The 22327-nt window shown below is 42.5% G+C and overlaps 3 protein-coding genes across 3 annotated transcripts in view; all 3 read left to right on the top strand.

Annotated features, from left to right (window-relative positions):
- Positions 1-3884: 3884 nt before the first annotated feature.
- LOC116310162 (sialic acid-binding Ig-like lectin 10) lies at positions 3885-8604 on the top strand. Its single transcript, XM_031726897.1, has 6 exons — positions 3885-3936; positions 4040-4414; positions 4487-4729; positions 5613-5706; positions 6121-6172; positions 8545-8604. Exons 1-6 carry the CDS (start codon positions 3885-3887, stop codon positions 8602-8604), a joined length of 876 nt encoding a protein of 291 aa, XP_031582757.1.
- A 1905-nt stretch (positions 8605-10509) lies between these two features.
- LOC120442749 lies at positions 10510-13849 on the top strand. Its single transcript, XM_039619901.1, has 6 exons — positions 10510-10561; positions 11151-11519; positions 11710-11892; positions 12303-12396; positions 13143-13195; positions 13656-13849. Exons 1-6 carry the CDS (start codon positions 10510-10512, stop codon positions 13670-13672), a joined length of 768 nt encoding a protein of 255 aa, XP_039475835.1. The 3' UTR covers positions 13673-13849.
- Positions 13850-15884: 2035 nt separating this feature from the next.
- Positions 15885-22327, top strand: part of LOC120442571 — a 31960-nt gene continuing 25517 nt past the window's right edge. Inside the window, exon 1 of the mRNA XM_039619248.1 lies at positions 15885-15918. The gene's annotated coding sequence lies outside the window, so the exon portion shown is untranslated. The remainder of the gene's footprint in view (positions 15919-22327) is intronic.

Genomic DNA, 22327 nt, shown 5'->3' with positions numbered 1-22327 from the left:
CTAATTCGATTAGATGCGTGGTCATCTAATCGAATCACTTCATCACTTAAATCACTTCAAGCATATTTGCACTGCACAAGACACTTTCACATGTGGATCGCACAACCCTGGACATCATATTTCTTCATTTCCATTTAATACTTGTACAGCTGCTGTTATTATTCTATATTTCTTCATACATTCTTATATATTTCTATATTGTATATTGTGTATTTTGTTGTACAGTTATTTTATTTTCAACTTTAATTTATATATTTTATCTTATTCCTTCCCAGTTAAATTTACCCTTTTAATTTTCATATTTATTTCCTATCCTATTCATAGTTCTTTTTTTTCTTTAGGTCACGAGCAGTTGTGTAAGCATTTCACTGCATATCGTACGGTGTATGTGACAAATAAAATTTGAATTTGAATTTGTTTCCTACCAAAAGGTCAAAAGGTCAATAATATCGTAAGATTTTAAATTTGAAATCTAAAAATGAGCAAAAACACTTTTTTTGGCCCAAAATTCGGGAATGAAAATGTGTTTAAATCGTTTCAGGTTTGAATGAAGAACTCAATTCGGGGGAATTGAGTCAAGCAAAAAATTTAAACATCATTTTCAGTTTCAGTGACCAAAAATGAGTCAAGTATGGAGCTTTGTGTCTGTGAGGATGAGCAAAAATGGACAAGTGTCAAGTATTCAAGCATTTATCTGAATTTGAGGAGTACGACCACACCTCCATACATGCCCCTCTAACCTCCCCTGCTCCACAGGCTGTACGATCTGTTTTACGTGCCCCCCTCTTCAGTTCATTCTCTCCTCATTAGTACCTGGGGATCTGCCCCTGAGCTGCTGCCATGCTCCTCTGAGACCTTCCCCAGACCGCAGCCTCAATTCACATTCAAGCCATCTGCTGGAAACCTCCAAAAGTTGAATCTGTTCATCTGGACGTAGCGTTTTGTGTGAGAAACGTTTCGTCACTCATCCAAGTGACTTCTTCAGTCTCAGCTGACTGCAGGTTTCCCCAAACCTTATAAACAGTACATTTGCATAATGACTGAAACCAGCCCACTGAAGGAACAATGGGCTGGGAGGTCAGTTCCTTAATCATAATTATGCAAATTCCCATGACCATTGATCAACAATCACTGACCAAAACCCACTGATCAAAGAACACTGATCAATGGCCATGAGTACCATTCACAGAGAGTTGGGGAATGGCTGCAATCACAGCATTGTAAGATGGTGACAGATGTACCCTTAGGCCCCCTCCTCCATTCAGAGATGGTCTTTCCCTTTTCACGTAAATGGCCTCCTTGACTCTGCGCTCAAACCAGCGTTCCTCCCTGTCCAGGATGTGTACATCCTCATCGTTGAAAGAGTGTCCACTGGCCTGTAGGTGTAAATAAACTGCAGAGTCCTGGCCTGATGAGGTAGCTCTTCTGTGTTGTGCCATCCGCTTCGCTAGAGGTTGTTTGGTTTCCCCGATGTATAAATCCTGGCAATCCTCCTGGCACTTAACAGCGTACACTATGTTACTCTGTTTGTGTCGGGGGACCCGATCCTTAGGGTGGACCAGTTTTTGGTGCAGCGTATTTTGGGGTTTAAAAGCCACAGAGACCCGGTGTTTAGAAAAAATGCGTCTCAACTGCTCCGATACTCCTGTTTATAAGGTTTGGGGAAACCTGCAGTCAGCTGAGACTGAAGAAGTCACTTGGATGAGTGGCGAAACGTTTCTCCCACAAAACGCTACGTCCAGATGAACAGATTCAACTTTTGGAGATTTACTTTCCTGGATGATTGAGAATGCATCAAGACCATCTGCTGGAAACGCTGTCAAACCTGAATGAGGATGTGGTCCAAGCAAGTGAACCGATACTTGTGTGCCTGTTTAGCAAACCTGGTTGGCCAGGCGACCACATAGTCAGTGCTCAGCACAGTGTCCTGGGTTAGGTCTGACTCGGGGCCCTTCACTGCATGTTTCCAATGTTGAACAAATAAAGACTAAAGTTGCCCCAAAACATCCATCCATCCATTTTGTTCTGCAGTTTAGGGTCACAGGGGGGCTGGACCTTATTCCAGCTTTCACAGGACGTGAGGTGGGGCACACCACGGTGTAAAAATAGGAGACAGACAAACATTTATGCCCATCGTCGATTTACAATAACTAATTACCCAACCCAGGAAGAACATGCAGACTCTACACGGAAAGGATTCGAAATCAGGACCTTGGAGCCGACAGTGCTAACCATCTCATTGCTACGCTGCCTGCACAAAAGCTAATGTTTACACTGCACACAGAGTCTGCTGGGGTTTTACCTCCAACACCAGAGGATGACCACAGAAACGAGCAGGCATCTGAAGTGAGAGAGCGGCAGTCAGCACAAAGATATTGAGACCAAAGTTACAACAATGTAGTTTATAATAAGAAGAGGTTTTAAACAAAGTAAATACAGAAATAAACAGCATCAAGTGGAAGAGCCCTTTTTTCATTATTTGGAATGAATTTGACCTGAAATACAAGCTAACACAGCTGAAAGAAAATAAACCGAGAAAGCTGCTTCAATGCTAAACTCCAACAAAATACTAAAACAAAGGCTGGCCAGGATCAAGGCATCCAAAAACTAGACACACGACCAAGACGGAGGCATTAAATACACCAGGTGAAAAGGACACAGGACACCGTGGAGGACAGCTGAACCTAACGTAGAGAGCGAGACAGTGGATGTAAAACTGGATTCAAAGCACAGCAGACAAAGTAAAACAGGAAGCAACAGAAACACAGACACAAAATCAGGAGGGCAGAAAAAAGCTACAAAATGAATGCCTAACCCTGACCCTCAAACCTAACTGTAACCCTGACACTAAAACCACTTTGTGAGTCTCAGACTTGTGGGGACGGACACTTTTGACATCACCAGCATCCTGTCACACCAACCCTCTGCATGTCCATCTTCAGTCTTTTCTGTGGTCTTTTTCTTCTTCCTGGCAGTTGTACTTCTTGTCCAACATATCTACTCTCCCTCCTCTGCACATCTTCAAACCATCTCAGCCTCACCTGCCCCTCTGATCTACTCATTTCTAATCCTGGTCACGCCCAATAAAGGTCTCCAGCTCCACTTCCTGTCTGTTTTTTTACTCTCTTCACTGATTCGTACATTTCTATCTCTCTGTCTGCTTCTCTCTTTGCTGTACTCCCAGGCTCCCAGTACTCCAGTTTACTTTCTTCATCTCTTGACTATCCCACTTCTCTTTGCTAACCTCTTTAGAAAATCATTGCATTTACATATAACACAGATTCCAACTTCTTCAGAATTTCTGTAACACAAAATTAGGAAAGATATATATATTCTTCCTGTTTGACAGGAAGACGGGCAGCTGCAGTGAAGCTTTAACATTTACTTCCTCCTCACTCTGTTAGATTCCCCGATCAGATCAACAGGTCACAACATCTTCGAATAACAACAAGTCAAATACAAAATCCTGACATATAAAAGCAGAAAGAGTTTAGAGTCAACGGTAATCCCACCATCTCAGTCCGTCTCTTTATCAGCACTGCTGTAATTTGTTGTTTAAGTAGTCAGTTGTAGACCAGGACACATGACGCAGGAACTAAACTCAAGAAAAGGCTTTTAGTGCTGCGAGTTCAAAGACATAAAGATGAAAATGAATTTAAGTTTAGTTTCCTCTTTATTGTCTAAATCTGCTTCTCTGCAACACTTTGATACCTTCAAGCAGCAGGTTACAGAAACAGCTTTTAAAAAGAGAAAAAGGGAGGAAGTATTGACCACAGACACATTAACTCACCACCTCAGTGTGTCAGTCAGTGTCTTCATCAGCACTGCTGCAGTTTGATCACACATTTAAAGAAGTCATTCAGTCGGCTCATTAAAACGTAAGGATGGCAGTTTGGGACAAAAACACTCTGTGGGGTCTCCTGTTCCTGCTGGCAGGTAGGACGTGATCTCTGACTGTGAGAATGTTTGTTGTTTCTCAAATTTTTGCCAGACTCAGTCACTGTGTTCAAATCTCATCTCTGTGTTTGCTCTTCTTTAGGTGCTGTGGGTCAAACTGTGATCTATCCTCTCACGTCTACCTGTGCTGTCAGAGGATCCACTGTCACCCTCCCCTGCACCTTCACACCTCGGAAGTCTTTCGATGACGGTGGGAAAGAAGTTCCTCTAAAGATCGTCAGAGTCCGCTGGTGTAAGAACCATCTACTCTGTCATGGCAGCGTTCCGTCTGTGTTTGACAGTAACTCAGCAAACAGCGATCCTCGTTATCAATATCTGGGAGACATGAAGACAAACTGCACTTTACAGATCAGAGATGTTCAGCAGGGAGACAGCGCAACCTTTCGCTTCAGGATGGAAGCTGATCATTCTAAAGGACATTTTACTAACACGACAGGAGTGACTGTCAGAGTTGAAGGTGAGAACCAAACATCCTGATTCTGACACAAATTAAAGTGTTCAGTTAAACTCATCTACACTTTCCTTTTAGATTCGACCAAAAAGAGAATAATCAGCTCCAGTGATGATAAAAAGTTGAGCAGAGGTGAAACCGTCACACTGCTCTGTGCTTCAGTCTGCACTTTCCACCAACTGGAGGTCACCTGGTTCAAAGATGGCCACACCCTCTCAGAGACTGGCCCCTCCCTCCATCTCTGCCCTCTGACTGCAGAGGATTCTGGGAACTACACCTGTGCTCTGAAGAAGAACATGGAGGCCGTTTATCAATGCCCAAGTACGCGAGTACGTACTCGCGTTCTCGGTGAGTACGTACCCGCCGAGAACGCGAGCACGGACTCGTGATTTGTACAGTCGGAACACCAGCGTACGTGATGATGTCACAGGGCCGGAGTTTTTACTGCCGTCCCCTCCTAATGTAACTGAGTAACATGTTATGAAGCTTAACTTTAATCACAGCCAAACCGGTTTACTCAGGAACAAATAAAACACTGAAATAAACCAAACATTAACATTTAGAAGTGATCTAAGTGACTTATATATCATTTTTAACCTCAGTAGTGAAACCTCTATTAATAAAAATAGTGTACATGTACATACGTGTACATACCTTAATAAAAACAAGCAGGTGAGATGTTAGAACGCTTTTATTTCTATTCTAGTGGACACTCAATACTATAGACAGCTGCTGGGGTTTCTTTAACCTGAGTAGTGAGAAGACCGCGAGCGGTTTGGGGGGGGGGGTTGGAAACGATGTGCCGGGAGTCCGCTGTTGAGTTTTGGACGAAATGCATTCTGGGATATTTAGCTGTCCCAAGTCTACACCGATGCATGCTCGAGAACACATCCGGGACTTTTTCGCGTTCTCGGCGTGATGCGTACTTCGAATTGGAACAGTACTTGGTCTCCGACTGATGACGTATCACGAGTACACGAGAACGCAAGTACGCACAAGTACGCATATTGATAAACGCCTGGAGACTCTCTCTGAGCCGTACAGCCTGCAGGTGACGGCAGAGGCAGGTTGGTGTGATCAGTGTGATCTCTGTCAAACATCTGCATGTTAGATTGTATCGATAAATCCATCCAAACTTTCCCTGGAAAATATTATTACCCAAGCGTCTGCAGAGCAGAAGCTTATTGTCTGATCTTCTTGACAGAGGTCAAAATGGACAAAGTGACAGTTATCCATGTGGTTGTGTTCAGTGTGCACACACTGCTCATCATCACCGTCTCATCAGTCATCCTCAAAAGGTAATTATTACCCACAGATCCCTTTTATTCCTCCTCCTCTGTTAGTCTGTCTCAGTCGATGCTGGAATCACCACAGTCAGCACCACACAGAGCTAGAACATAATAATGGACTCATTTTATGCTTGGACTGCATTTCAGCTGAAGATTTCCTGTATGAGTTTACTGACCATCTCTGCAGTAGGATAGGCCGTGCAATGTTGATAACAACTAGTCTTTCAAATTTTAAACCAAGGCACAGATAAACCCAGATAAATGAGGACGTTTCTGTCAAGAAGGACATTCAGCACAAAATCAGATATCTAAAGTATTCCATACTGGATCAGGCAGATGATGTGCTGTGGGAACCCACAACAGGAGCAGCCAAAATCAGAAGTTTCAGATGATTCAAACTTCATGTCACACCTTTCTGTACAGGACGTGTTGTTTGCAGGTCAGCAGCAGAGAGCCGAGACATGTGGAAGCTCAGGTGAGTCGCAGAAATCAACACATTCAAGATCTGAGAAACTGATTTGACAGCAGACAGGAAGACTTCTTCTCTTTGGTTTCATCACCTTTAAAGCTCACAGATGAACATGTTTGATCCTAAATGTTTAGTCTTTATAAACACTGAAAAGCATTGAGGAGGTTCTGTGGAGTTTTATTTTACTGAACAAGCATTTTCTTGTCTTATCTTCACTAAACCACCTACATAAACTACATAAAGCCGGTCTAAATTAGTCCCAGAAACAAAAGCATCATTAGCGAGTTTCACATCAGCACAGAACACAGATGTGACTGTTTCCAACGCACCAGCCTTCATGTTCAAACCATGGACTGTATAAATAGATGATAGCTGTGTCAGTGAAGCAGATAATCATCTCACGCTGCTGATGTCATTCACACCGTCTGCTGGTGAGGAAGGGGCACTGTGTTTCCTGTGGAGATTATAAACAGTGCTGCACAAAATGGGAGTGCTCTCATGTGTCATATTTTAGCTTCATTGTTATCTGCAGGGAGTCTGTCTATGTAAAGTCTGTGGTTCCTGGGACATGAGGTGTCTGTGGCTCAGAGGGTAGAGCAGGTCATCTACTAACCTGCAGATTGGTGGTTTGATCCCTGGCTGCTCCAGTCTGCCTTCCAAATGCGTCACCTTGTTCTCTGATGCATCCATCCGAGTGGGAATGTTAGAAATAAGTGCTGGTGTGAATGAGGCATGTTGTGTAAAGCGCTTTGAGTGGGCAGAAAAGCACTATATAAGAACCAGTCCATTCACCACCACAGAGTGTGCCAAGAGCCAAATCGCCAGTGTGTTCTGCGTTTGTCCTGGAGTCTCCTGATTTGACATACCTGAGACACCTCGCCTCCAGGTGATGTGGAGGAGCGATGCTTTCACTTGGAGCTTGGTCACTCTGATGGTCACAGTGTCACTTCCTCACAGCTCATGGCCGTGGCTGAAGGGTAGGAACGTTCAATTTCAATTCAATTCAGTTTTATTTACACAGCGCCAAATCACAACAACAGTCGCCTCAAGGAGTTTTATATTGTAAGGTAGACTCTACAGTAATACATACAGAGAGAAACCCAACAATCACATCACCCCCTGTGAGCAAGAAATTAGTCCGCTTCACAAACTGAAATAAAACCAAAAAACCTTTTCTTCTGGAGTTCCTTCACAATAAATCTTTTATTTCTAGATTAATCTTGGTTTTGAGTCAGTTGGCTTCTTTCTTCCTGATAATTCTGACAATGCAACGGAACATGTTTAATGGTTTGTTTCCCTATAATGAATCAGATGCACCTTTACCAGAGAGCTTGCATTTTGAATCCCTAAAGTCAGTTTGGAGAGTCAGACTGACAAGGCCTCTGCCTTTAAAAGCTGCCCTCACAGAGTACCAGCTCTCTATGGCTCCTCGCACACATGGTGGGTGTCACAGTCTGGCTGAAGCAGACTGTGTGGAGTCACGGCGTGGACCCAAGTGCAGACACTCTAAAACTCAACCGAAGATGAGCTGTTTATTAAGGCTGACAGAACAGTACCTAATAAAAAGGATGAAAACAATGCAAAGCTAAACAATAACCTAAACTGGCAAACCTAGAACGAAAACATGAAGCATCCTAAACATGAAAAACCTGTCGAGGAGAAAATAAACAAGAAAAACCTTAAACGTGGCAGACTGACGTGGATATATAAAACCCTGAGAGCGTGACGTGGCATGGAAACAAAGCAGACGATTGGACGAGGTATGAGTGGAAACACACAGACTAAAAGCACACAGGAGGTGATCAGGGGAAGTGACAAACATGGAGAAACAGCTGACACAAATGGACAGAGTAAAACTAAACACATTGAACATGGAAACACAAGACCTTTTCAAAATAAAACAGGAAACAATGACATATTGAAACAGAAGGCAAGGAAAAACTAATGAATCAGGAATTATTGGAGAAACTACAATGAAACTCAACCAAACCCTAACTAATAATGACGACACAAGAGCTGGGCAATCTTCAGTATAATATAAGAAATCGCAAAGTATAAAATGAACTGAAAATGCTGGGTCACAGGCTCAGCCCCTGACAGTGGGCCCACATGAGGACTGACAGGGATGAACGCTGCCCTTGAAAGTTCAGTCACTGCTAACCAGCTAGTCCCAGTATATGATATCCTCCCTTCATAGGAAACATTTAAATAACTTGAATGAAATTTTTAACAGTGAACGTTTGTGACAAATCTATTCAATCTATTAAAAGTGTAGAAATATGTTGTAGTGACATCATCCAGCTGTGTTTATCTGTGCTGAGCTGTCTGCTGTCGTCGTGTTCGCTTCCTCATAATCTCACCTCTGCTTCCTGTTGTAGCCTCCACACGTCACTGAGGAGCTTCGAACCAACGAAGAAGAACGAGGCCAGGCCGTGTGAATTCATCACTATTATATTTAACAGGCTTTTTTCTAATAATTCTTGGTGTAACAGTTAAAGCACTCTATCACTGCGAGGCTCCACAGACAGACTGTGATCTGCTCACTGCTTTAAAATCAATCCAAAAAGCAGTGCAACCTGTTTATAATCAGAATATCATCAAGAGCCTTCAGCTGAGTCCAACATCATGCACTCAAAGGTTTATGATGAAACGTGTGCTGTTAATCATCCTGAACATCAGACCTTTCGGTGTGTTTGCAGCTCACTGGTTCTCTTTCTGAAACATGATTTTTATTTACCTCAGTTTGAGATTTCTAACATTGTGTGATGAAACAGTACAGCTAGAAAAACATGGAGTCTGCTCCATGAACTTCATGCTCTTAACATTTAATCAACTCAGGATGAGGTTACATTCATTGTCGACTGTCTGCATTAGCCTTACAGACAGGCCTGTACACAGCAAACATGAGAACTACATTTTTTGAGGTTTATTGTGTTCAAAACTGAGGTAATAGTCTTTGGAGCCAAAGAAAAACGATTACAGGTCACCAGAGAAGGTGTAGTGGGTGTAGTGATGGATGCAGACCTAAACTTAGAAAAACACATTAAGACAATAACAAAATCAGCTTACTATCACCTCAAGAATATTTCAAGGATAAAAGATCTGATGTCTCAACAGGACCTGGAAAAACTAGTCCATGCATTCATCTTTAGTAGGCTTGATTACTGTAACAGCATCTTTACAGGTCTACCTAAAAAATCAGTCAGACAACTACAGCTCATTCAGAACTCTGCTGCTCGAGTCCTCACTAAGACCAAAAAAGTGGACCACATCAGTCCAGCTCTGAGGTCTTTACACTGGCTGCCTGTCCGTCAGAGGATAGACTTTAAAGTTCTGATGCTGGTCTATAAAGCTCTGAATGGTTTAGGACCGAAATACATCAGTGACCTCTTGACCCAGTATGAACCTTCCAGATCCCTCAGGTCATCTGGATCTGGTCTTTTATCGGTTCCCAGAGTCAGAACCAGACACGGAGAAGCTGCATTCAGCTTTTATGCTCCTTATATCTGGAACAAACTCCCAGAAAGCCTCAGATCAGCTGAAACACTCAGTTTATTTAAATCCAGGTTGAAGACTCACCTGTTCTCAGCTGCTTTTGAATAAAGCACCAAATCCGCCTGTTTTACTTTTAAGCTTAAATTTCAAAACTTACATTTTCACTACTGATTTTATCTACTGTTCCTTCCCTTTTTTTGTTTTTAATTTTAAATCATGCCTTTTATTTGTTTTTGTTTTTTAATGCCTCTGTAAAGCATTTTGAATCACCTTGTTGTTGAATTGTGCTATATAAATAAACTTGCCTTGTTGTTTCTTTGACATCAGCTAAAAGGATTTTCTTTGATAAGAAACTCTAATGACGCTTCCCCTTATTCAGACTGAGGTTCTTGGTCAGCCTGAGAGCGTGGGAATGAAGATAACCCTGAGTAAGAAGCATGAGACTTATCAACTCTTATCTAAGCAGAAAGTATTTAGTGATGTGAAACAACAAAAACAGGAAAGTTAAAAGTTCTAACACCAGTAAATCGCTTCACGTTTCAGCACATCATTTTTTCTCTCCTTATATTTTTGGATTTGGTCGTCTCTACGTCAACACGACCTCTCTGTGGTGCATTTCAGAGGAGCTAATAGTGAAACTCAAACCTGTGAGTTCCTCCTCACCCAGGCCGCACTTCACGACACGTTTCAGTTACAATGAACTTATTGAAAAATCAAAGGAAGTGAAACACTGACCACAGAGACATTAAACTCACCACCTCAGTGTTTCAGTGTCTTCATCAGCACTGCTGCAGTTTGATCGCACATTCAAAGAAGAAGTCATTCAGTCGGCTCATTAAAACGTAAGGATGGCAGTTTGGGACAAAAACTGTCTGTGGGGTCTCCTGTTCCTGCTGGCAGGTAAGACGTGATCTCTGACTGTGAGAATGATGATCGTTTGATTTGCTTTTCAACTTTGGTTTGGATAAATTTTGCCAAAAAGCTTCTGTTTTCCTATCAAACTGTTATTAAAGAACAATTTTTGTTGTGACTGGAGTTTTTTAATATCTTGAATCTTTCAGATGGATCAAAAATTCTCTCTCTCAGCGAGCAAGACAATTTGAACAGTAAAGAAGTTTGAATCTTTATGTCTGATGTTGATCTGATGACATTACCTTTGCATTCTGCATCAACAATCCAGAACCTTTCAAAGAGCTGATTGTTTGAACTGAAACCTCGTTTTAGTGCTTCACACGCCGCAGTCTGTATTTACCGACGATCCCTGGCTCCCCCAGTCTGCATGGCAAATATCCTTTGGCAAGATAGTAACCCTAAGTTGCTCTCCGATACAGCCATCGGTGTATGAAAGCACTGAAAAGCATAGAAAATAGTGTTTGTGTGAATGGGTGAATGTGGCATGTTGTATTAAGTGCTATATTAGAATCAATCCATTTACCGTTCACCACTAAACTGAGTCACTGCGTTCTAATCGCTGTTTGCTCTTCTTTAGGTGCTGTGGGTCAAACTGTGATCTATCCTTTCTGGTCTACTTGTGCTGTCAGAGGATCCACTGTCACCCTCCCCTGCACCTTCACTCCACCTTTCAATGAGAGTGAAGTTTCACGAGAGACCATCAGAGTCCGCTGGTATCAGAGCCGGTGGTATCAACTTTGTCAGCTCACCAAACCATTTGTGTACGACAGTGATTCAAAAAACAACACACAAAGCTTCGAATATCTGGGAGACAAGAAGACAAACTGCACTTTACAGATCAGAGATGTTCAGCAGGGAGACAGCGCAACCTTTTGCTTCAGTATGGAAGTCGATCACACTGAAGTCAATTTTAGTACCAGCAGAGGAGTGACTGTCAGAGCTGTTGGTAAGGACAAGATCCCCTAATTCTGACCCACATGTTGATCATTAATATTAATGTGTTGGAAGAAAGAAATAATGTATTGTTATGTATAATTTAATGTATATTTTAGATGGGTCTAAAATGAGAATAATTCGCTCCAGTGATTATAAAACGTTCTGCAGAGGTGAAACCGTCACACTGCTCTGTGCTTCAGTCTGCACTTTCCACCAATTGGAGGTCACCTGGTTCAAAGATGGCCACGCCCTATCAGAGACTGGCTCCTCCCTCCAGCTCGGCCATCTGACTGCAGAGGATTCTGGGAACTACACCTGTGCTCTCAAAATCAACTTAACAACTCTCTCTGAGCCGTACAGCCTGCAGGTGACGGGAGAGGCAGGTTGGTGTGATCAGTTTTCTTTCTCCTCTGTCAAACAGGAAGCGACGTCTTGCACACACACAATTGTAAAATATTATTACTTATATATTTATCAGCTAAATATTATCTGTTAGCTGACAAATGTGAGTGAAAGATCACATTTTTGGAACTATTCCTTATGTAAATATTGCAATAAATTAGTGGGTTTCTTGGGAGGTTTGTGTAGCTGAACACTGAGGAGCAGCTGATTGTGGCAGAAGCAAAATGACAGATATATTTATCTCATGACCAGTGTTGACCAGATTGTCCTGACTGGTCTTTAAGCCTGTGTGACTGTGGCTTTATTCAGGTGATCCTACTGTGTCACCATAATTGTCAAATCTCTGCAAAACCTCATATCCAGTCTCAGAAATGTCTGATCTTCTTTACAGGAGTCAAACTGGGCAAACTGACAGTTGTCCGACTGGTTCTATTCAGTGCTCACACAGTGCTCATCATCATTATGGCGTCAATAATAATCAAAAGGTAACTTCTACCCACTCATTCCGTTTTCTTCTGTGCAAATTAACTGCGTGCTGTGTGCTGCTTGCAAAGAGCCAAAGTTGCATTAGCAGCATGATGCACCTGTTTCTGTCCTGGATGCAGTTTCCACTTTACCATCGCGCTCTCGTACTTTTGTACAATGAAAATACAGTAAATTAATACGATGAATACATGAATGATGACATGATAGGTGATAGATGGACAGGCAGACTAACAATTCCAAGGAACCGAACTACTGGGAATTACAAGAACCGTTTGTTGATTCCCTTCCTAGCCGCAGAGCATGTGTAAAATCAGCTTAGATGGTACTCAGGAGTCACCACAGCCAGCAGCTCTGAAAGAAATGCGTCCTGCAGCTGAATCTGGAATGCGTATTTACTTCTTGGACTCTTAAAGAAGAACTTCCCTGTTGGTTATTTTCATGTGCCAATCCCATGTGTCAGTATTTATTTAGACTCTCTCTCTCAGGTCAATCTTTCAGAACAAACTTCAGTTATCTTTGTTGTTCTCTTGCGCCCATTCCTACTTCCTAATGTTTTAGGGTTTTAACCCACAAAGTGTCTGGAGATGACGTTTGATGCTATAAAAATAAAACTGAAAATGTGAAAAAATAATTAACTTTTCACTGATAAATCGTGGCCGAACACACATGTAAAAAATGCTATCAAACTTTTCACCAATATTTTTTAGGTATTGAAAATTAAATTGTTCTTCTTGTTTCTGCTCAGGAAATATTGTTTGCAGGTCAGCAGCAGAGAGCTGAAGATGTTTGGAAGCTCAGGTGAGTCACAGTATTGCACAGGTATAAAACACAAGATCTGTGAACTGATTTGACTTTCAGTGCAGTGCTTCTTCTTTTACACTTGTTCGCTAACTTATTTAACTAAAACTCTGATTTATAAACGCCTTTATTGGAAATTCAGAGCTGCAGTGTTTCTCCCTGCAGGCTGGAGCTGTGTCTCCCCCTTCTGGCAGTGAGAGTAATTACACAAACACTGTCAGTGCTGAGGATGAGAAAAAGCCACAGCAACGGTCACGGATGGCTTTCTCTGTCAGACTGTAATCCTTCCTCTGAGCACTGAGTCTCTTTTTATCTGAATCATCACAAACTTTTCTCTGCTTGCATCACTCGTCATGATTTGGAGTTTGAGCCTGTTTATCAGCACCGACCTGTCTGCTGCTGTCTTCTTCTGTTCCTCGTTATCTCATCGCTGCTGTTTGAACTCTGCTTCCTGTTGTAGCCTCCAGATGTCACTGAGGAGCCGAGGACCAACGAAGAAGAACGAGGCCAACACCACTATCACTTGTAATATACCTGCTGCAGTCTCTTTTTATCTGAATCATCACAAACTGTATTTCTTCACATTTGCTCTGTTCTCCTTGTTCTTTCAAAATAAATGAACACTCCTTCCACCATCAGAATAATAAAACTTAATTTAAAGGTTCTCCTCACAACCTTGTGTGTTCTGTAACTCCTCAGTAAGTCCAGCTGAAAATGAGCCCTGTCTGCTTCTTTCTGATTCAAAACTCTCACTGTGCCTCTTTAGTAAATCCCAACAGCAGCTTTTTAACACTAAAAGTTGACTTGCACCTGCTGCAAAGCGTTAGGAAATCTGGCCATATTCCAACTCGCACGAAGAAGTAAAATTTTCCATCCATCTGCAGTCTAAGCAGAGCCTGACCACCGGGCCACCTCCTGCAGCTCATCAGCGGGGAGAGCAGGGTGATCCCAGGCATGCAAAGAGCCAGATCTCTCCAGCGTGTCCCGGCTCTGCCCCGGAGACTTTTCCCTGTACGACATCCCTGGAAAACATCACTTAGGAAGCGACCAGGATGCCAGTGAAAGAGACAAATGACAGAGCTCCTCCTTTCTCTAAGACAAAGACCAGCGACACTTCAACCAAAGCTCATTTCATCTCACCCCATGGAGATTCGCCCTGCCACTGTTTAACTACTACCATGACCTCACCTGCAGTGATGGGTACCTTCTCCTCTCAAATCAAGTTACAGTTTGCTAGAATCATTTCAGGGCCAGCTGAAAGTCTTGCTTCATGTCCTGTCCAAACTCCGACTGAATTTTCCTTTCAGCCGCTGCCGGGGCCACACCGTCCATGTTGAGGCTGCAGCTCATGCTTCCACCATGTGGCCTCTGCAAGACCCTCCCAGCACATATATTTTTAGAAACCCCAGGTCTGGGTGTACAACCTCACCCCTGGCGCTGTTGCCCACCTCTCAATTTTAAATACACGTAGACATTGAGGGCTAGCAGGAGGGGCTATTCGCTTACCTGCTGCTCTCTGGCAGGTAGCTCCATGCCCTCCTGGGTTTTAAATGCACCTTAGAACACACATGCATCAACACTACATATGAGGGGCGGAGGGAGGTTTGGAGTCTTCACACACCCCCGTTCTCTGCTGCCTGTTGGGGCGGGGGGGCTAGGAGGAGGAGTTGGCCGTCCGATTGGGGTCTGGAATGTGGGGCCTCCCTGCTGCTGCGGAGTCGGGGCGGTCTGCTTCTCTCCACCCCAGGGAAGAGGGTAACACCACCTGGGTCTGGGCGCAGTTTCCCCCTCCAGGGGCAAGGGTACCTAGACCTGGGGTATAGAGTACGCTTGGGGAGTGTGATTGTGTGTACAGCGTCTATTGTCCCGATTTCGTGATTGAGGTGGGAGACAAACGACCACTGGTCCAAGTACGTCAAAACAATGATTTTATTTAACACGTGGAAAGATACACAGCTCGATATTGTCAACCCAGATTTTTCGTCAAAACATACTTTCAGCAGAGTTTCATTATATCAGGGTTAACGCCCCTTCTCGCGTTAGACAAAACATCACATGCATAGGTTATAATTAATGACAGTTAAACAAGTTTCTGTGTTCAACAGCGTTTTGCCCTATATGGTTGTCTGGCACCTCTAGATGCTTCCTGTAGACTTATTCATGGCAAGCTTATCTTTAACACCTTCTGGGTCACTCGTTGCTAAGCAGAAACAAAGCAAAATTATTTCACCTTTACCCTAGAAATTGTACTTAACGTCTGTGTGTGTAAGCATGTTATGTGTCACGACTGGGGCAGCAGTCGTGTGATGAATAAATGAGGACCCAAGATGCAGACGGTGATGGAGATGCGAGTGGAGGTTTATTTACAGTGAAAATGACAGAAGTGAGGGCAGGACTGAACATAAACCTAAACTGGGTGAAACTAACAAACAAACCTGGAACATAAGGTCAGCAGGAGAAACTCAGAGATGGCAGATGAGGACGGCAGAACAGGGAGACGTAGAGAAACATAGGGAATGAACACAGACGACGCAACGAGGAGCACAGGCAGACACGCAGTGTAAATACACACACCAGGTAATTAGGAAATGGCAGACAGGCGGGGACACAGCTGGAACTACTGAACATAACGAGACACAAATCTACAAAGTAAAACAGGAAACTCACAGACTGTTTTACACAACCAACTGGGGACATGAACAGAACACAGAGGAGAGACGCAGGTAGGAATGAAAGAAACACAACTCAAACCCTAAGAACAAATACAAAATCAGAATAAACTAGAAAAAGGATAATAATAAACTTAAAGCGCTGGGTCACTGACCCAGGACCATGACAGTACCCCCCCCCCTCAAGGGCTGGCTCCCGACAGCCCCAAAACACAAATGAACTGCCAAGCCAGGGTGGGCGGCTTAAAGCGCTGGGTCACTGACCCAGGACCATGACATTATGCATTCATTCACAGCATTCAAGTCATTTCATCAATATCTCAGTTCAGACATAGCGCTGAATGACGCTTTTAACCTTCATTAGACTGTATGCTGAACTCTATCATGAGCACAAATGCAATGTGTGTAATAACATGATTGAAACTGTATGTTTAATAAATGGAATAAATGTTTAATCAAATGCCACTGCTCAAAGCTAAATAAAAAGATATAAATAGTGTGGGGATTATATCATTTATATATCATGTTTATTTTTATGTCTGTCTCCACGTTGGGTGAGTGCTGAGTAATTGCATATGAGAGCATGAGGGTGGGAATGGATGTTTGTATCTGTGTGTGCCTGTATGTCAGGTCAGGTGATTCAGGTGATTGATATATGTATTTTTTGTCTGTTTGTTTTGTTCGTTTTTGTTTTTTGCCCTTTATCACCGTTCCTCTTCCCCGCTGTTTTTCTTTCCCTACCTCTTTCTTTCCCCAGTCATGTCTGTCTCGTGTGTAGCAAGTGAAAATAAAATAAAATAAACAATAAAAACAAAGGTCAATCAAATGGACCAATACGGCAAGGCTGGGTTGGTCCATTTGGTAAAGTAAATCTGTTGGGCATCTTTCTTTGCCTTTAGACAATAATTCTGATGGCAAAACCAAACGGGACAGGTTAAAAAGAAAAAAAAAAAGAGAAACAAACAAAAAAGAACTGCAGGTCTGTCGGGTACCAAGCAGCTGATTCAAGTCACCACCAAGTGCTGATCAGCTCTCTTCACTGTGTGTCCAAGAAACTGCAGGTCTGATGGTATGATGACAAAATCAACCACTGACCTGTAACTGAGAGTCCCGTTCAACACCATCACTCACTGAATGATACACGCTCTCTTCCTGAGTGCTGGATCTACTTTGATTTCTAATCTGTGAACATCACATTTTCTCTCTGCACTCATGTTAAAGTCAACTTTAACAGTTAACACCTGTTAAAGTCGGTGTAAACCCACCTCCACTGGTTTACACCGACCTCAGCAGGCATTTCCGACCTTCTTCTAATCTCTGCTCTAAATCAGATTCCATAACATAAGTAGTGTCGCAGCGTTGTGATTAAGTCTGCACTGTGTACTGTTTCAGCTGTCGTCACATGCAAAGTGCCCACTCAGAGAGAAGGTTAGAACCTACATGTGGCTGAAGCTTCCTGTTGGTGACCCATATTTGTCAGTAAACAGCTAACCACAGGAAGCTGCAGGCTGAATATTGCTCCATTGCTTTATTACCTGCTGTCACAGAGCAGATATATTGACTGGACCCTTGATTAGTGATGCCCTGCTAGTATCGGCTTGGACCCTTTTTCATTCAGAGCTCTCTTAGTCCTGAGATTCAGTAAGATGCTGGAAACATTCCTCAGAGACGTTAGTCCATAAGGACAGATTGCATCACACAAAGGCTGCAGGTTGCTGATGTGAATCTTTTGCTCCGTTATATTTCAAAAGTCCTCTATTGGGCTGAGATCTTAACCCAGATCTCAGTTACTTGTCCAATAAGTAACCAGTGTGAGATGATTGGAGTTTTAGGCGGGTGAGAAAAAACGCTGTAAAGATAGAATGCTTTCAGAAATGGAAGTGCTAATCATTTATTTTCATCAATCAACAAAATGCAGTGAATGAACAAAGGAGAAATCACATCAATATTTGGTGGGACCATCCTTTGCCTTCTCCTAAGTCCACTTGCACACTGGTAGGTTGTTCCAAACATCCCGGAGAACTAACCACAGATCTTCTGTGGATGAAGGCTTCCTCACATCCTTCTGTCTCTTCATGTAATCCCAGACACACTTGATGTTGATGTTGAGATCAGGGCTCGGTGGGGGCCGGACCATCACTTCCAGGACTACTACTTCTTTAAGCTGAAGATTGTTCTGAATGACGTTGGCTGTGTGTTTGGGGTCGTTGTCCTGCTGCAGAATACATTTGTGGCCAATAAACAATCATTTATATTTCTGAACACTTTCTTTGTTTACAGGATTTTTCACACCGGCCTAAAACCTTTGCACAGTACTGTACAGTGGCTTGCAAAAGTATTCGGCCCCCTTGAACTTTTCCACATTTTGTCACATTACAGCCACAAACATGAATCAGTGTTATTGGGATTCCAGGTGAAAGACCAATACAAAGTGGTGTACACGTGAGAAGTGGAACGAAAATCATACATGATTCCAAACATTTTTACAAATAAATAACTGAAAAGTGGGGTGTGTAATAATTATTCAGCCCCTGAGTCAATACTTTGTAGAACCACCTTTTGCTGCAGTTACAGCTGCCAGTCTTTTAGGGTATGTCTCTACCAGCTTTGCACATCTACAGACTGAAATCTTTGCCCATTCTTCTTTGCAAAACAGCTCCAGCTCAGTCAGATTAGATGGACAGCGTTTGTGAACAGCAGTTTTCAGATCTTGCCACAGATTCTGGATTGGATTTAGATCTGGACTTTGACTGGGCCATTCTAACACATGGATATGTTTTGTTTTAAACCGTTCCATTGTTGCCCTGGCTTTATGTTTAGGGTCGTTGTCCTGCTGGAAGGTGAACCTCCGCCCCAGTCTCAAGTCTTTTGCAGACTCCAAGAGGTTTTCTTCCAAGATTGCCCTGTATTTGGCTCCATCCATCTTCCTATCAACTCTGACCAGCTTCCCTGTCCCTGCTGAAGAGAAGCACCCCCAGAGCATGATGCTGCCACCACCATATTTGACAGCGGGGATGGTGTGTTCAGAGTGATGTGCAGTGTTAGTTTTCCGCCACACATAGCGTTTTGTATTTTGGCCAAAAAGTTCCATTTTGGTCTCATCTGACCAGAGCACCTTCTTCCACATGTTTGCTGTGTCCCCCACATGGCTTGTGGCAAACTGCAAACGGGACTTCTTATGGTTTTCTGTTAACAATGGCTTTCTTCTTGCCACTCTTCAGGAGGGATATTATACCCCTTATGTCAAACTGAATGATTTGTGGCCCCAATAAATTATTCATGAGCTCAGGAAGTAATAGAAGTAATAAAGGAAGTAATAAAAATATGATATTAATAAAAATATGATTTTCATAAAATTATGATATTCATCCAAAATATGCTAGTTCATAGCTCATTGCTTTTCCCCCCCAAAAGAACTAATGATTATTTTAAAAAGTTTTTTGTATCAAATAGTATTCTTTTATTTTTAAGCCATTAAAGAAAGTTTTTTACTTTTTTATGCTTAAAAATCGCCATCTGGTGGTGGGTCAGCTCGTGAGTGCGCGCCCCCCCCCGCGCCTGTGTGTCTGTGCGCGCGCCTGTGTCGGGCTCAGTGTTTATGTATGAAAATGTGTTAAACCGTAGTAAAAGTGCTTAGTTAAACTTGTGCTTTTGTAACGTTCAGTATGGCCACACATACAGGGTGCATACCTCGTGGGAAAACTTTATTTCAATTTATTTGCATTTGTTTAATCCGAACAAGGAGATTTAGAATCAAAGTCCGACTCGCAAAAAACTCCCGCGATCCCCCCCGAGCATAAACGCACCGCGGCTCCCAACATAAAAAACTTCCTGAAAAAAACTATTTTCTCCAAAACATGCGCAACAAAAAACCCTTAAAATAACTTGTTAGGGACCCCTCTGTTCCCAAAACCTTATATTCGATAACAGGGGAAAACACCTGAAAAAAATCCTTAGTCTTTTTTCTCCAAACCAGCTCTCTACTAGCTCCGTCTCAAATTCAGCGCGAACTCTAAGTTCTCCTTTCGCTATCACTCGAACCGGTCCGCAGCCAGCGCACAATTTTTCCTTGTTGTTCGCTCCCCGGCTCCGTTCCCGAATGACTGCTTACTTCGTTCAAAATTTGTGCCAGAGACCAACTCCGCCTCGCAGGTGTCCCTAACTCGCCCCGCTGCCAATCACATAACAAAGGGGCGGCTCCCCTCGCACCCCGGTTAGCCAATTGGGTGTAGGTCTGATGGAGGAGAGATTCAGGCTCAACACCGGTGGGTTTTGGGGCTATGCTTTCAGCCTTAGAGAAATCTATTACGACCAGCTAAAAGCGGGTGAAGGTTTTGGCCCGCTAACACCGCGGATCGCCTTTACTTCGTCTGATTGGGGTGTTTTGAGCCTCATCGCTACGCCCGAAGTGCAGAAGAGCCTGCGGGACGAGCTCGCGACAACCGCGAACCAGGGATCAACAACAACTCGCCTCGCTTTCCCTATGTGCATATCACTCGGTAAGTGTTAATCTTCCTCTCTAACTACATTTTTGCATTTTCCTTTGTACCATTCTGTCAATCCTTTCATTTAAAAAAAATATCATAATGGTTTGTAACACGTACAATACACCGTCCATCCAATCGCTTCCGCTTATCCTTTTTTCAGGCTCGCGCGGTGCGCTGGAGCCTATCCCATGTACAATACACTTTAAAAATATATATAAGCTCCATTTTAACTCCCGTAAAAGTTTATACATTACATGTCTACATCACCTATCATGGCCTCATCAGGTATCTCATATCATCTTGTTATTGTTATGTTATGCTCCTTTGATATTTTGCTAGTTTGCGTGTTTTAAAACTCTTTTTGTTTTTCTTTATATTTTTAGACTCTGATTTAAGCCAGATGTGTTAACCTGATCGCTGCGAAACACCAGCCCTGCGTGGATTTTGACCGCGAGTGACCGGATGTTGTTTCTGGCCTGAGGTTGCCTGAAATGCCGTGAGGCTCGTTTGAAAGATTGCGCCTGAGACCAACTCCGCCTCCAAGGCGTGCCTACCTTTAGCTGCCACCAGTGAGATATCAGAGCCGGGCTCCACATATCCAATCAGGAGCACGAGCAAGACAGCTTTTGCAGACTCTCCAGAAATATACAAGTCCTTACCAACTGCTCTGCAACCCAGTGTTTCTGGTCCCCTCACCAGCATCGCTTTTTGAGATATTTTTTATGAACCACCAAAGAGAGACATTTTACCCCCCAGTACAGACGACTGGATCTGAGGGCAGCAGCGGGGACAAATGATCGTAATGAAGCAATGGACATTTCATGGCTGGTCTTAGATAATCGTGAGTTATTGTGTCTTATGGTGAAAAGTACATAGTTTTGCGAGAGGCATACAAGCACTGTGGAAAAAGTAATCGTAAAACTGTCTTTGTGAACACTTTGCTCCCTACGTTATGCTTCAAAATATGTGATACATGTAATGTGATCATCAAAGAACATGATTTTTTTTTTAAAAACTTTTATTCTTATGCTTTTAAAACTATGTTAGATTATGGGTGTGTCTGTCTGTCTGTCTGTGGAGTAAAATGACCTTCTTCTTATGATGTTGTCACCATGACTCATTCAGGATTAACACCACAAATTGTTTCGATAGCAGAAACAGTCTGTCTTACAGTTCTCAGACGTTACCGCTAGTTTTGCAAGCACAGTCTTCTTCAGCTCTGTTTATGTAGCTTTTATGAAACTGATTTTCCATAGTACAAGTAGCATTTCATTTTTCTTTGCTCTCCAGTATAAATGCAAGAATTTGCAGGCTTTATTGAAATTGTCACAAATGTAACACTCAATGCCAAAAACAGGGTTGATTAATGTTTCTATGAACACTGCTTCGTATATCAACAGCTCTGAAACCCCCCTTTATTTTTTTAAAGTAATGCAGAACAGGATCTCTCTCACTCTGTCTCTAAAAATCCCAATGTCCAAATCCCACAGTCAGATGGAGTGAAACATAATGTCCCAGTTGTGTTCTGTTGGATTTAGCAGGTGAGCGTTGTTGCCAGTCAAAACCTTTTTTGGAAACTCTTTAAAAGTATCAATGTAATTATTGCTTTTACAAACAAATGTATTGGTTTTGTTTTACTTGAAACTTTTTGGAAACCCGTTATATCAAATAAAACTTTCTTGGAAAAGCATTGCAAGAATCAATGTAATTATTGGTTTTACTAGAATCAAATGTATTGGTTTATATACCTGAAATAAAACTTTTTTGGAAACCCTGTACATTAAGTAAAAGGTTTTTGATGTTGTAAGTTCTGGCTTTAATATTTTCAGCTGATAAGGTGAACTTCATACTAACTTTGTGTTAAAAAAATCAAACTGTCTCGTGAGTGTGTATTGTAGTGTATTGTGACTGCTCCATCACAATGTATAATTTGACTTGTGAGGTACACACAAGTGAATCAGAGATGCATTACAAAA

Source organism: Oreochromis aureus, linkage group 11, assembly GCF_013358895.1.
Source record: "Oreochromis aureus strain Israel breed Guangdong linkage group 11, ZZ_aureus, whole genome shotgun sequence".
In the NCBI taxonomy this organism is placed as follows: Eukaryota; Metazoa; Chordata; class Actinopteri; order Cichliformes; family Cichlidae; genus Oreochromis; species Oreochromis aureus.
This window is presented reverse-complemented; position numbering and strand designations above follow the sequence as displayed.

Bases quoted from the DNA above. Each gene is read 5' to 3' on its own strand.
- LOC116310162 (XM_031726897.1), top strand. From the start codon at position 3,885: ATGGCAGTTTGGGACAAAAACACTCTGTGGGGTCTCCTGTTCCTGCTG. The intron at 5,707-6,120 runs GTAATTATTACC...CTTTCTGTACAG, and splicing joins TCATCAGTCATCCTCAAAAG to GACGTGTTGTTTGCAGGTCA. The intron at 6,173-8,544 runs GTGAGTCGCAGA...TTCCTGTTGTAG, and splicing joins CGAGACATGTGGAAGCTCAG to CCTCCACACGTCACTGAGGA.
- LOC120442749 (XM_039619901.1), top strand. From the start codon at position 10,510: ATGGCAGTTTGGGACAAAAACTGTCTGTGGGGTCTCCTGTTCCTGCTG. The intron at 11,893-12,302 runs GTTGGTGTGATC...TCTTCTTTACAG, and splicing joins GCAGGTGACGGGAGAGGCAG to GAGTCAAACTGGGCAAACTG. The intron at 12,397-13,142 runs GTAACTTCTACC...GTTTCTGCTCAG, and splicing joins GCGTCAATAATAATCAAAAG to GAAATATTGTTTGCAGGTCA.